This window comes from Mesoplodon bidens, assembly GCF_964165515.1.
Source record: "Mesoplodon bidens genome assembly, chromosome: 5".
NCBI lineage: Eukaryota > Metazoa > Chordata > Mammalia > Artiodactyla > Ziphiidae > Mesoplodon > Mesoplodon bidens.
In genome coordinates, this window is record NC_138161.1 from 120,983,975 (window position 1) to 120,999,194 (window position 15,220).

The 15,220-nt window shown below is 37.0% G+C and overlaps 1 protein-coding gene across 2 annotated transcripts in view; it reads right to left on the bottom strand.

Annotated features, from left to right (window-relative positions):
- The window catches only part of ZNF385D (zinc finger protein 385D), a gene marked incomplete at both ends in the record, with an annotated part of 950,735 nt that overhangs the window by 240,981 nt on the left and 694,534 nt on the right, over positions 1-15,220 (bottom strand). For both annotated transcript variants that reach the window (XM_081235583.1, XM_081235584.1), the window contains one exon: positions 1,250-1,392. In XM_081235583.1, coding sequence (XP_081091709.1) covers positions 1,250-1,392 — 143 coding nt within the window. The remainder of the gene's footprint in view (positions 1-1,249; positions 1,393-15,220) is intronic.

A 15,220-nucleotide genomic window follows, 5' to 3' on the forward strand; every position in this document is an offset into this window, starting at 1 on the left:
AGAATTAGAAACCTCTACTTTGGAAATATGATCTTTATGCTGATCTATTTAGGTTCCATCAATTTCAAAATAATATTCCTACAGAAAATCCTTCATGCTCCCAAAATCAAAGAAATCACTATGATTTTCCCTTGTCCGTTGGTAAAGGCTAGCATGTAACCATACCATCTCCTTGGCAGGTCCAAAGTCCCCATGACAAAGCATGATTAAAATAAATAAGACCCACTTCTGTCTCCTGAAGGAGAATGATCTAATTGTGGGCAGAATTTTTTTTTTTTAATCCATCATGGGGGTAAGATGTTGCAGTAAGAAATCTGTTTTATTTAGCTCACTGGGCATTCAGAGACCTGGAGTCCTAATCCCCTTCACCTTGGTTGTGTTGACATGTCCTGTCATTAATAAACTCAGACCTGCATTATAACAACTGCTGAAAGCTGAATCAGATGATATTAGAAAAAAATGTCACTTACTGGCTTCTAACCTTTTCAACCCTTATATCTATTTCCATCCTAGGAATATTCTCACTGCTTGTACAAAAAAAGATGATGATAAATATGAGGAATCTGTCCACTTATAAAGACATGCTTAAGAGTGAAAACAGGGGTAAGTTAAGTATTGAACTTTTGTTGAGAAGGCTGCTGACAAAGCCCCCAGAACAAGGTCATTTAAGAAAGACTTAAGTTGAGAAACTGTGCCTGAGCAGGAAGAAAAAAAAATGAAAATTCTTGGTACCAGAACCCTACATTGTTTTAAGTTAAGAGAGAAAATGTGCTGTATACATGGAATGTATCTCTAGTGTGATTATAAGGGTCCTCTTTATTAAATCAGAAAAGAAATAACAGTTTTGAAAATTAAAGTAGAAGGCCTAGAGAGAAGAAACACATGTTTAAGTTTTTAGACATCTACCTGAATTTGAATGCTCTCCGACACATTCATTAAATTTCAATTAAATTGAACTTGACATGGAAAAGGAACTAATAAAATGGTTAGTGCTGTCCAAAAAGACACTAAAAGGGAAACATGAATTCATGATCAACCTAATCAGATTACATCTCTTTTCATTTTCCCTTTGAAGGAGCCTGGCTCTGGGGACCTTACACAACCAGGCAGACAACTAACCTTGTCGTGCTTTCAGGTAAGCTATGGAACAAAGTATAGAATAAATGAGAGGTAGTGAGCAGCTCACTCCTGGCCCTTAAGGTTTTCCAGTACCTACCACCCTGGCATATGCAGATGATGTGGGACTTACCGCATTAAAATTGGGGAAGAGGTTGACTGCGGCCGCAGTGTCAAGAGGAAAGGGAAGAAACGGTTTAATATCCAGCGATGGTTGCAAAGGAGGGGCTGGTGGACGGACCAGGGCTGGGAGAGCAGGGCTCTGGCATGTACCACCTGCACAGAGGAGAACAAAGGGAGCGATCAGGGACATGGTGCATATTAAACATACAACAGAAAAACACCAAGGTCTCTTGTGAGACCAAAAGGCCAGCTTTATGGGTCACTGGAAAAAACAAGACATGGAGTGTATTGACCTCAACTGGGAACTGGCCAACGAGCAGATGTGCCATTAAGCAGAGAAAACCAGTTGAGCTGCTCTTTTTTCCCTCTTGGATTATAACTATCTGGTTACGTAAGGAATTGTTAACATTTCAAACATTTCATACTCTCCAATCCATCCTTATTTTCCTGTCTACAACCCAGGATTGAGTCAGCTACAAATCTATAAGCAACAACCCTTGATTCAAAGGGAAAACCCCTCCAATGCTCCCTCATCCCTCTTTGAAAACTAACTCCTGCTCAAAATATACATGCAGTCTGAGGGATTCTTTTACAGAACTGCTCTTTTCCACCGCATCCAAAACTCTGGCAGCAAGATGACATGAACCTGGCACAGAAGAGAAACAACGCAAATGCAGGCAGCTGCACCTTACTTCCCTGGCAACTGGAGGGTTAAAACCAGCAAATCCAGCTACATATCATGTGATCCCTGAGCTATTTAGCACCCCTGTGGCTTTAAACATTCAAGACTAGCTGCCCCCTTCCTTCCCAGTCATAAGTAGGTGGAATTTAGGAGGTCACCAATAAGCAGGCAATGGAATATTATGGCAACACAGACAGCTCCTTTGCATATCAGTGGGCAAAGGCTGTTTGCAAGGGACTCCCACCTCTGCCCCCTGTTCTAGGATTGCACTGAATTCAGAAGCTGAAAGGAGCCCATCTCCCTGTTTTGTCTCTCATACTTTGGTAACATTCCAAAGCATCAATTGGCTGTTAATTAAAGGCTGTTTGAATCCTAGGAAACTGTTAAAATATGCCAGCATTCTTCTAATCTGAGAGGCAAGCAACGGACTGTAAAAACCTGCTGGTGAGAATCCAAGAAGCATGAGGAAAACAAAATGCACTAGAATTATTCCTTTCTCATAGAAAAGAATTCTAGGAGACAAAAAAGAGAAGATGGCAGAGTAGGAGGATGCGAAGTTTGTATCTCCTGACAACTAGGGCACCTACAAGGTGCTGGTGAAGGACCTCAGACACCTAAGGGGACAGGGGGAACCCCCCAGTGAGTGGGTAGAATGTGGAGTGGAGAGAGAGGGGAGGAGAAGTAGAGGCGGGAGGGGACCAACATATCTGAGGGGCAGCTGGGGGAGGGGAGGGGCCCACACACTATGAGGGGATCAGGGGGACATGGAGAGATGTTCGGGGGATCAGAGGATAAGAAGGGAACATGACCAGTATTTCCTCTGCCCACTCGGGTCCTGGAATAAACCTCCACACATGAAGCCCCCCTCCAGCTGTGTGGTGCTGAGCTTAAGCCCTGCCCCCCACACCATCAGGGCCTATTCTGGCTGCTTGGGCCCTGAGCCTAGGTCTGCCCCCCACCTAAGCCCTACCACCCCGCCTAAGCCCTGCCCCTTGCTTAAGCCCCGCCACACCTAAGCCTCGCTCCACTTAGCCCCCACCCCACCAAAGCCCCGCCCTGCCTAGGCCCTGCCCCCGCCTAAACTCCACTTCCCACAGCCACGGCCTTTTACGGCCTTTGTTGTTGTTGTTTTTGTTTGCTATTGTGGTTCTCTTTTCCCTTGTTGTTGTTTCATTTATATGTTTATTTTTTATAATATATTTTTTTAATTTTCTAATTTTATTTTACTTTTATTCTTTGTTATGGTTCTATTCCTTTTTTTCTTTGGCTGTGCCGTCTGACTTGCATGATCTTGGTTCCCAGGCCAGGGGTTGGGCCCGGGCTCCTGTGGTGGGAGCTCTGAGTCCAAACCGCTGGACTAACAGAGAACCTCAGACCCCAGGGAATATTAATCAGAGTGAGGTCTCCCAGAGGTCCTCATCTCAGCAACAAGACCCAGCTCTACCCAACTGCCTGCAAACTTCAATGCTGGAAGACTCAGGCCAAACAACCAGCAAGACAGGAACACAGCTCCACCCATCAAAAAAAAAAAAAAAAGAGATAGCAAAAATATATATTACAGATGAAGGAACAAGGTAAAAACCTACAAGACCAAATAAATGAAGAGGAAATAGGCAACCTACCTGAAAAATATTTCAGAGTAATGATAGTAAGGATGATACAAAATCTCAGAAACAGAATGGACAAAATAAGAGAATTTTTTAACAAGGACCTACAAGAATTTAAGAACAAGCAAACAGTGATGAACAACACAATAACTGAAATTAAAAATATTCTAGAAGGAATCAATAGCAGAATAACTGAGGCAGAAGGATGGATAAGTGACCTGGAAGATAAAATAGTGGAAATAACTTCCGTGGAGCAGAATAAAGAAAAAAGAATGAAAATAATTGAGGACAGTCTCAGTGACTTCTGGGACTGCATTAAATGCACCAACATTCGAATTATAGGGGTGCCAGAAGAATAAGAGAAAGAGAAAGTGTCTGAGGAAATATTTGAAGAGATTATAGTCAGAAACTTCCCTAACACGGGAAAGGAAACAGCCACCCAAGTCCAGGAAGTGCAGAGAGTCCCATACAGGATAAACCTTAGTAGAAACACACCAGGACACATATTACTCAAACTAACAAAAATTAAATTCAAAGAAAAAATATTAAAAGCAGCAAGGGAAAAGCAACAAATAATATACAAAGGAATTCCCATAAGGTTTTCAGATGATTTTTCAGCAGAAACTCTGCAGGCCAGAAGGCAGTGGCAGGATATATTTAAAGGGGAAATCTACAACAAAGATTACTCTACCCAGCAGGATCTCATTAAGATTCAAAGGAGAAATCAAAAGCTTCACAGACAAGCAAAAGCTAAGAGAATTCAGCACCACCAAACCAGCTTTACAACAAATGCTAAAGGAACTTTTCTAGGTGGGAAATACAAGAGAAGAAGAAGACCCACAGAAACAAACCCAAAACAATTAAGAAAATGGTAATAGGAACATACACATTGATAATTGCCTTGCATGTAAATGGATTAAATGCTCCAACCAAAACACATAGACTGGCTGAATGCATATAAAAACAAGACCTGTATGTATGCTGCCCACAAAAGACCCACTTCAGACCTAGGGACACATGCAGGCTGAAGGTGAGGGAATGGAAAAAGATATTCCATGCAAATGGAAATCAAAATAAAGCTGGAGTTGAATTCTCATATCAGACAAAATTGACTTTAAAATAAAGACAATTACAAGAGACTAGGGAAAACATTACATAATGGTCAAGGGATCAATCCAAGAGGAAGACAAAACAATTGTAAATATTTATGCACCCAACATAGGAGCACCTCAATATATAAGGCAAACGCTAAAAGTCATAAAAGGGGAAATTGACAGTAACACAATAATAGTGGGGGACTTTAACACTCCACTTACACCAATGGACAGACCATCCCGACAGAAAATAAATAAGGAAACACAAGCTTTAAATGACACAACAGACCAAACACACTTAACTGATATTTATAAGACATTCCACCAGAAAATGGCAGAAAACATTTTCTTCTCAAGTGCACATGGAACATTCTCCAGGATAGATCACATCTTGGGTCACAACTCAAGCCTTGGAAAGTTTAAGAAAATTGAAATCATATCAAGCATCATTTCTGACCACAATGCTATGAGATTAGAAATCAATTATAGGGAAAAAAAAACTGTAAAAAGCACAAACCCATGGAGGCTAAACAGTGCACTGATAAATAACCAAGAGATCACTGAAGAAATCAAAGAAGAAATTTTTTAAAACCTAGAAACAAATGACAATGAAAACACAATAACCCTAAACCTACAGGATGCAGCAAAAGCAGTACTAAGAGGGAAGTTTATAGCAATTCAATCTCACATCAAGAATAAGAAAAATCTCAAATAAACAATCTAACCTTACACCTAAGGGAACTAGAGAAAGAAGAAAAACAACAATAACAAAAAAACCCAAAGTTAGTATTAGGAAAGAAATCATAAAGATCAGAGCAGAAATAACTGACATAGAAATGAAGACAACAAAAGCAAAGATCAATAAAACTAAAAGTTGGTTCTTTGAAAAGATAAACAAAATTTATAAGCCTTTAGCCAGAATCATCAAGAAAAAAAGGGAGAGGACTGAAATCAATAAAATTATAAATGAAAAAGGAGAAAAGGAGAAATTACAACTGACACTGCAAAAATACAAAGGATCATAAGAGACTACTAGAAGCAACTATATGCCAATAAAATGGACAACCTGGAAGAAATGGACAAATTCTTGGAAAGGTACAACTTTCCAAGACTGAACCAGGAAGAATTAGAAAATATAAACAGAACAATCACAAGTAATGAAATTGAAACTGCAATTTAAAATTTTCCAATAAACAAAAGTACAAGACCAGATGGCTTCACAGGTGAATTCTATCAAGCATTTAGAGAAGAGCTAACACCTATCCTCCTCAAACTGTTCCAAAAAATTTCAGAGGAGGGAACACTCCCAACCTCATTCTATGAGGCCACCATCACCCTGATACCAAAACCAGACAAAGATATCACAAAAAAGAGAAAACTATAGACCAATATAACTGATGAACATAAATGCAAAAATTCTCAACAAAATACTAGCAAACAGAATCCAACAGCACATTAAAAGGATTATGTACCATGGGATTTATCCCAGGAATGCAAGGATTCTTCAATATACACAAATCAATCAATGTGATACACCAATATTAACAAATTAAAGAATAAAAATCATATGATCATCTCAATAGATGCAGAAAAAGTTTTTAAAATTTAACACCTAGTTATGATAAAAACTCTCCAGAAAGTGGGCATAGAGGGAATCTACCTCAATATAATAAAGGTCATATATGACAGACACACAGCAAACATTATTCTCAATATTATTCTCAATGGTGAAAAACTGAAAGCATTTCCTTTAAGATCAGGAACAAGACAAGGATGTCCACTCTCACTACTACTATTCAACAAAGTATTGGAAGTCCTAACCACGGCAATCAGAGAAGAAAAAGGAACAAAAAGCATACAAATTGGAAAAGAAGAAGTAAATCTGTCACTGTTTGCAGATGGCATGATATTATACACAGAAAATCCTAAAAAATGCCACCAAGAAACTAATAGACCTAATCAATGTATTTGAAAAAGTTGCATTCCTATACACTAACAACAAATGATCAGAAAGAGAAATTAAGGAAAAATCCCATTTGCCAACACACACACAAAAATAAAATACCTAGGAATAAACCTACCTAAGGAGGCTAAAGACTTGTACTCAGAAAACCATAAAACACCGATGAAAGAACTCAAAGATGACACAAGCAGATGGAGAAATATACCATGTTCTTGGATTGGAAGAATCAATATTGTGAAAATGACTATACTACCCAAGGCATTCTACAGATTCAATGCAATCCTTATCAAATTACCAGTGGCGTTCTTCACAGAATTACAACTAAAATTTTTACAATTTGTATGGAAACACAAAAGATCCCGAATAGCCAAAGCAATCTTGAGAAAGGAAAACGGATCTGGAGGCTCCCTCACTTCAGATTATACTACAAAGCTACAGGTATCAAGACAGGATGGTACTGGCACAAAAACAGAAATATAGATCAATGGAACAGGATAGAAAGCCCAGAGATAAACCCACACACTTATAGTCACCTGATCTATGACAAAGGAGGCAAGGATATACAATGGAGAAAAGACAGTCTCTTCAATAAGTGGTGCTGGGAAAACTGGACAGCTACATGTAAAAGAATGAAATCAGAACACTCCCTAACACCATACACAAAAATAAACTCAAAACGGATTAGAGACCTAAATATAAGACCAGACACTATAAAACTCTTAGAGGAAAACATAGGAAAAACACTCTTTGAAATAAATCACAGCAAGATCTTTTTTAATGGAAATAAAAACAAAAGTAAACAAATGGCACCTAATGAAACTTCAAAGCTTATGCACAGCAAAGGAAACCATAAACAAGACAGAAAGACAACCCTCAGAATGGGAGAAAATATTTGTAAAGGAAGCAATGGACAAAGGATTAATCCCCAAAATATACAAAGAGCTCATGGAGCTTAATATCAAACAAACAAACAACCCAATCCAAAAATGGGCAAAAGACCTAAATAGACATTTCTCCAAAGAAGACAAACAGATGGCCAAGAGGCACATGAAAAGATGCTCAACATCACTAATTATTAGAGAAATTCAAATCAAAACTACAATGAGGTATCACCTCACACTGGTCAGAATGGCCGTCATCAAAAAATCTACAAAAAATAAATGTTGCAGAGGGTGTGGAGAAAAGGGAACCCTCCTGCACTGCTGGTGGGAATGTAACTTGATACAGCCATTTTACATTCCTTAAAAAACTAAAAATAGAGCTACCATATGAGCCAGCAATCCCACTACTGGGCATATACCAGGAGAAAACCATAATTCAAAAAGACCCATGTACCTCAGTGTTCATTGCAGCACTATTTACAATAGCCAGGACTTGGAAGCAACCTAAATGTCCCTCAACAGATGAATGGATAAAGAAGATGTGGTACATATATACAATGTTATATTACTCAGCCCTAAAAAGGAATGAAACTGGTTAATTTGTAGATATGTGGATGGACCTAGAGTCTGTCACACAGAGTGAAGTAAGTCAGAAAGAGAGAAACAAATATAGTATATTAACGCATATATGTGGAATCTAGAAAATTCGTACAGATGAACCTATTTGCAGGGCAGGAATAGAAACAGAGACATAGATATGATGCATTTCTGATGTGAACAGATATGATATCTGATGAGAACAGATATGTGGACACATGGGGGAAAGGGGAGGGTGGGAACATTGGGAGATTAGGATTGACTTATATACACTACCATGTGTAAAGTAGATAGCTAGTGGGAACCTGCTATATAGCACAGGGAGCTCAGCTCAGTGCTGTGTGATGACCTAGATGGGCAGGGTGGGAGTGGGGGTGGGAGGGAGGTGTACAAGAGGGAGGGTATATATGTATACATAGAGCTGATTCATTTCATTGCACATCAGAAACTAACAGAACATTTTGAAGCAATTATACTCCAATAAAATTAATAATAATAATAATTTTTTAAAAGGACAAAAAAAAAAAAGGAAAAGTGAATAAAGACTCCTGTCTGTGTCACTTCCTTGCCTGCCATCTTGTTTTTAAAACAAAGAAGAGTGAGATCCCGTACAAATTATCTTTACAAATCTCATGATCAGTTCTCATCAATTGCACACAGATCATCATCTTGCCCTTCATCAGTTACCTGAATAAAGGTCAATGTTTAAAAAATGATCCTCCAATGCTAAATCCAATGCTATTGGAGCAGAGTATCTACTAACAAAGTGGGTGACTTAATACCTAAAACAGAAGCCAACAGCACATGATTTAATTGACCATACCAAAAAAACCATTAGCTCTCCTGGCTCTCCTGATTGGCTAATCATCTGGAGCCAAATTAACAAAAACAGTATTTTTTCCCACTTTTTACTTCCCTGTGGAAATGTTCTTCACCAGCTACGAGGCCAACAACAGCCAGTTTGAAACAGCAAACCAATTAAATAAAAAGTAGTATGAGTCAGGAAATAGATGGCCAATGTTAAAACAGAGATAAAAGCAAAATATAATAAGTCTCCATTCACCAGAGGACACCATAAACTTATTTTATTGTCCACCTGGTGGTATACTTTCTTAGCGAGGGCATTCATAAAACTTTGGTTATAGACCTGTCATGAATTTAGTATTGCTACCTATTTCTCTCTCTCTCTCTCTCTCTCTCTCTCTCTCTCTTTTTTTTTCCAATTTCTCTTTTGATGAAAAGTTAAAGAACCAAAATAAAACTTTGGTTGGTGCCTCTTTAGAAAACTCAGAAGTAAAATAAGTTTTGGTTGAAATCAGTGGTGTGGTTTAACCTGTCCACAAGTAATAGTGAGCTTTAAATAAATCATTTTAAATAATTATTATCTGTGTCACAGGTCATGTTTTGCAAAAGATATTCATTCATATATATCCATTACCTTGTTTGACCCTAAAATCTCAGAAATCAGCTTAGTGGCTAACATAATATCGTGGAGAGAAAAAATAAGTTGATAAACTCTTTAGCTGTTTATGTTGCTTCCACAGAGACATTCCATTCTTATAATTACAAGAATGCAATTTAGCAGGAACATATTCTGGAATTATTTCATTTATAAGTCCCCTGTGTTTCAGAATATCCAAAGAGGTTCTTAAAAACTCAACCTTCTTTTTTTTATCCACCACAATGAGAGGAACAAAGAATGAAAATTATGTTGATTCTATTGCTAGGGAAAGTTAATTCCTCCCTCTCTTCCTCTGAGATATGTATTTCATTTACATTTCATTATACACAGTTCAGGGCCCTCTCTCAGTGTTACAACTGGAGTTCCCTACCTAAGGGATTAAAAACATCAAAGAAGAGTCATAAAGCTGAGGGGAAGCTGGGGATACTATTTGAGTTCATCCTTCCCTACCTATTTGAAGAGAGAAATGTAACAGATAGTTGGAAAAGAGAGAACATGTTAACCGCATAGTCTTTTGCCACCAGCTAGGCAAACCCAGGTGTACTGGATGCTGCAGTGTGCTCCCCACAGCCCCCTTCTGGACAGAGGCACACCCTCCCCCAACTGCTGGGGGACCCCCTATGGATGACTCTCACTTGAGATCCTCCTCAAGCACTGAAGAGGTCAAAGGGAGCTGCCTCACCCAAGGTCAAACTTCCTCCCCAGTGGAGGGGCTGGTAGCCCCATACAATGATGGATTCATGTAAGGGTTTAATTAGTGTCTCCTTCCCCTTGCCTCAAGTCAGGGATACTCTGAAGCTCTATTTCAGCTCTAAAGCTCCTCACAGAATCTAGGATAGACTGAGGCCTCTGTTGTGACTGTATCACAGTTCAACTTTTCCCTTTGCCCAACACTGTATCTCTCACTCCTCACAGGAGATGTTCCCCAAGAAAGAATCCACTGCTGGAAGAACTTGACCTATAACATCAGAGTATAACCATTCATGAGTCTGAGTGAAATGCTGAATTGCTTTATTCTAAAATAGGTAATTGCCTACAGATCTATAGAGAGGCACAAGATTGAGCCTCTCTCTCAAAAATTACCTGTGACTAATATTTCTGCTTGTAAAATTAGTATAAGTTCTGAAATATTTTACTTGTCTCAATCTGTATATGCTCAGCAGCAAGAATACTATTGGCAAATAGTGTAAAATCAAAACTGGCAAACATAACATGTTTCATCTGTAAAGCAGACTAAAATATGCTCCTTGAGAAAATAGCTATTTCATTTTTTCATTTTTATTAGAATGTCTTACATTTAGGACATCAATTTTTGTTTATTTCCTTTATTTTAAAGTTATCCTGAACATAATTAACTTCAAAATATATAATGAATTTGTAGACAGGACTATAGGTAAAAAAAGAGTTGTTTTGTTGTTACCATTTACCGACAATGTTGCTTCACTCATCAGAATGTCACACTTCTGGAAATATTGCTGTTATTAATTTGAGGAAAGCATTTTGAAGCTTCCATAGGGTAATAACAGAAAAAAATACAAATTCATGTCCTTTGTATGTGAAACTCTGCCTACATCTACTACTATGTATTTCAAACCCTATGAAGTTTTAATTTACACAGGTTTTAAAAATTAAACCTTAATAAATTATTCAGATTTCAGAGCAGTTAATATCTCTCTATACCAAATTTCTTATAGGCCATTAAAGTTAAACTAAAAAAAACAGTCATTAAGTAGAGATTAGTTATTATAACTATATCAAGTAAGGTATTGAATAATGAAGGGAAATAAGGTAAATGCGATGAAGTAAGTGATCTAAACTCATAAAACTCCTCTCTGTCCCTTTTTGAAGTTTGGTTTTGTTAGTTTATATTCATATTTAGAATTTTGAATTGAAATATAGAGCAAAGATATTAAATGTTACTTTGGTTTCTTCACAAGACAGCTGTGTATTCATAAAAGCGTGAATTTGTGAATTTGAAAAAAAATACCAGAATAACCTATTTGTTTATGAATATTTGTTAATACTATCTGAGAAAATAAGACACATTCACTTCAGAAGTTTGCATTTTTGAAATGCAAATCTAATTAAAATGTAAATTTGGAAATGTTTGTTTTAATAATTTATACAGATAAATAGGAATTCTAAACCAGTGATTGTCAGTTGAAGCTACTGTATTAGAGATAATGTATATAAAGTGCCTAGCAGAGTGTCTGGCCAGTTGATGCTAACTGAGGAGTGTTTTTTGTTTGTTTGTTTTAATGAATTCAGTAAATTCCAGAGGAGCTGTTCAGGTTGGTCCAGACACAAATCCGGGCTCCCTGAAAGAGGTCAATTAAGATAAGGTTAAAAGCACCTGCCTATTCTTCACTTTTATTTTGACCCCTGCAGAAGGAGAGAATTCACAATAAGAGGTTACATTGTAAATCAATATTTTGAAATATTCCTTGAGAGTGGAGTAGTATTCTTTCCATAATACAACATTTTAACCTTGAACTTCTGCACTTGATCCATTCAGGTTTCATCAAACAGTCGCAGATGTCGTGTATGACAGCTTAACCAACTACTTAATCATTCATTTCCCCAAATGACAAAACCAACATTCAAAATGATCAAGGGTTGCTGCTTTTCAATATTCATGACACTGTATGCTTTAGAACTGTGAATCATTGAAAAACAATATACATATATACCATATATATGATACATATTTATTGTTAAAATATGTTATCATTACATATTTTATATATATATATATATATATATATATATATACATATATATATATATATATATATATATATATATATATACATTTATAGAAAGCAGAAGAAATCTCTGATTTCCTGATGGGAGAAATAATTTCTATCATATCTTTTTTTCACCATCAATTTAATTATATATATGTCTATATTTACTTATCTATACTGAAATACACACATATGTTTCCATATTATCAACAGTGAGCCATAGTTAAACTGTTAAACTGCTCAGAATATTCATACCTATTAGAAGAACATGAAGAACATTTTATGTAACATCAAGTCCTAAGTAGTTACTTGCAAAGCAACTAATTTGATAGACGTGGAACATTATTCACATCCAATCCCGACTATTTCGGTTAGAATTTGCCATGTGCACTTGGGGAGGGAGGGGCACGATAGGATTTCTGGAGTCTATGTGATAGAGGACATAAAAGAATTAGATCTGATAGTATGAATACGAAATAGAAGAGAAATGATGGATTTGTGGCATAAAGGCAAAACTTGATCTGACACAAACAAAACAATGGCCATGGGATGCTGTTGGTGAAATTGGCCAGCCAGGGTGGATGGGAGCAAATGTTGAGAAAAAAGCTAAATTTTATAAATCTATTGAGTAATTGGTATGAACTAGGCCCTGTTTTACTCTTAATTCCTTTAAAATGCACAAAAAATCTGTCAGGTATCTATTATATTACCCAATTTACAAACTCAAAAGCCAACGCTATTACCTAAATTACATCTCACCTAAAATTACACAGGTAAAAAAATGACATTCGATGTAAACCTGAGTAACCTTAACAAGTTTCAACACACTGATGCAAATAGCATTTAAATTAAATCAACAAAAACAAACAAACTGACAACAAGAAAGAACACTCTAAGAAGTCAGTTTTGTCATACAAGGCAAGCCAGCTCCTTTGGAGCCAGAATGGAATGCACTAAATCAGAAATCTTGTGAGAAAACTTTATCACTGCTCAAAAAAAAAAAAAAAAAAGAAAAAAGAAAAGAAAAGTAAAAGGAATAGACACATTCCTTGTACAGGAGAAGATAAAGGAATATTCAGTATTTATTACCAAAATTTATCTGCATGGGAAGATGCTGGTTCTGCCCTATATTTGAGAATGTATCCAGAAAGACACGAATACCATCAAATGTTTGAAAAGTCCTCTGGTTTACATTCTTTAACATCTACTTGCCAAATAAGAAAAGCAAACAGGTATTTGTTGTATTCCCTTGTGCAGCTGCCTCTAAAAAACTCAAGGTTAGGGATTACAATGGGCAGTTTGTTGTTGAGATTATTTTTTATTCCTTAGCTAGGATAACTGTATGTTTATCCTGTTTCCTTCAACCTCAAGTGATCCAAACTCCCATTCAGTTCCTATCTTTGTTTAAATGTTGTTCCCAACTGAAAGATACAACTAGAAACAAATTTTGAGATAAAATTTGAATTTACTGTGACTTGGTCATAATTTTTCTTTTATTGCTTTCATTTTTCCTCTGTTTTAGATTGTTGATTCACTTACTAAGGTTTGGAAAATTGATCCAGGACCTTCTACCTGAGCTGAAGGTCCTCATTGGCCTGAAGTGACCAGCACTTGGCAGGTTAATTCAAATATTAAAGCAGGGTCTGGTCCACAGGGGCAGTTGGCAGCACTAAGTCACACAGGGTGGTGACTGCTGCCTCATCCATCCTGTCCTTGACCACATAGAAGAATGAGGTGAGAATGGGAGTGAGTCAGGGCAACTGGAACACCGATCTGGAAACAGTAACACAGAAACGTTTGCCAAGTCAACTATCTGACTCATACTTTACCCATGAAAGAAAGCCCATGTGAGGGATCCATTTTCCCTTGTTTAAGTTCTTTATTTATTCATTTTAAGTTGTAGTATTTAAATATTCCAGTAAATCCAATGGAATATTACTCAGCCTTAAAAAAAGGATGAAATAATCCTCTCCATTTGCAGTTACATAGATGGACCTAGAGATTATCATACTAAGTGAAGTAAGCCAGTGAAAGACAAATACCATACGATATCACCTATATGTGGAATCTAAAATATGACACAAATTAACATATGTACAAAACAGAAACAGACTCACAGACATAGAGAACAGACTTGCAGTTGACAAATGGGAGGGGGGGAAGGGAAGGATGGAGTGGGAGTTTGGGATGCAAACTCATATATAGAATGGATAAACAACAAGGTCCTGTTTTATAGCACAGGGAACTATATTCAATATCCTGTGATAAACCATAATGGAAAGGAATATGAAAAAAATATAAACAAACAAACAAACAATAAACAAATAATGCAGTAAATCACTTGAAAGCTCATTTTGGAAGGAAGCTAAAAAAAAAAAAAAAAGGACTAACTAATGTTTTCTCTGTTAGTTATTGAATACTGGGACCAAAATCAAAATACTGTTATTATCTAGTTGCCAATATCCTGAGTCAAGTCTTCACTAGAAGAAAAGTGGAATCTTTCACTTATTTACCCAACTTTCATGACAATTTCTGGTGCCTGGGAGACACTATGAAGATTCTGTCAAGAGTACCAGAATAAGGAGTTTTAGACATTTAATCCTATATATATATCCATCTGCACTTCAGCCCCTCTGTCAAACACTGCATAAGTCAGGATAAGGACCTCCTCACAGGCGATCAAAAGATTTTGCCTGGAAACTTCCTCTCATGTCCGCACCAGTGAGTGTAAAAATGTAAAATTTTCCTCAAGAGGAATTTCCCAAGATTTCATTCCACAAAATCACTTGTAACTAATAAAAAACAGTGCTCTGGTGCTGAGCTGTCCCATGTGGTAGTCTTTAGCCATGTGTGGTTATTTTAAATCGGAATTAAGTAAAATTAAACATTCAGTTTCTCAGTCACACCAACCACATTTCAAGTGCTTGACAGCCATGTGTGGACAAAGC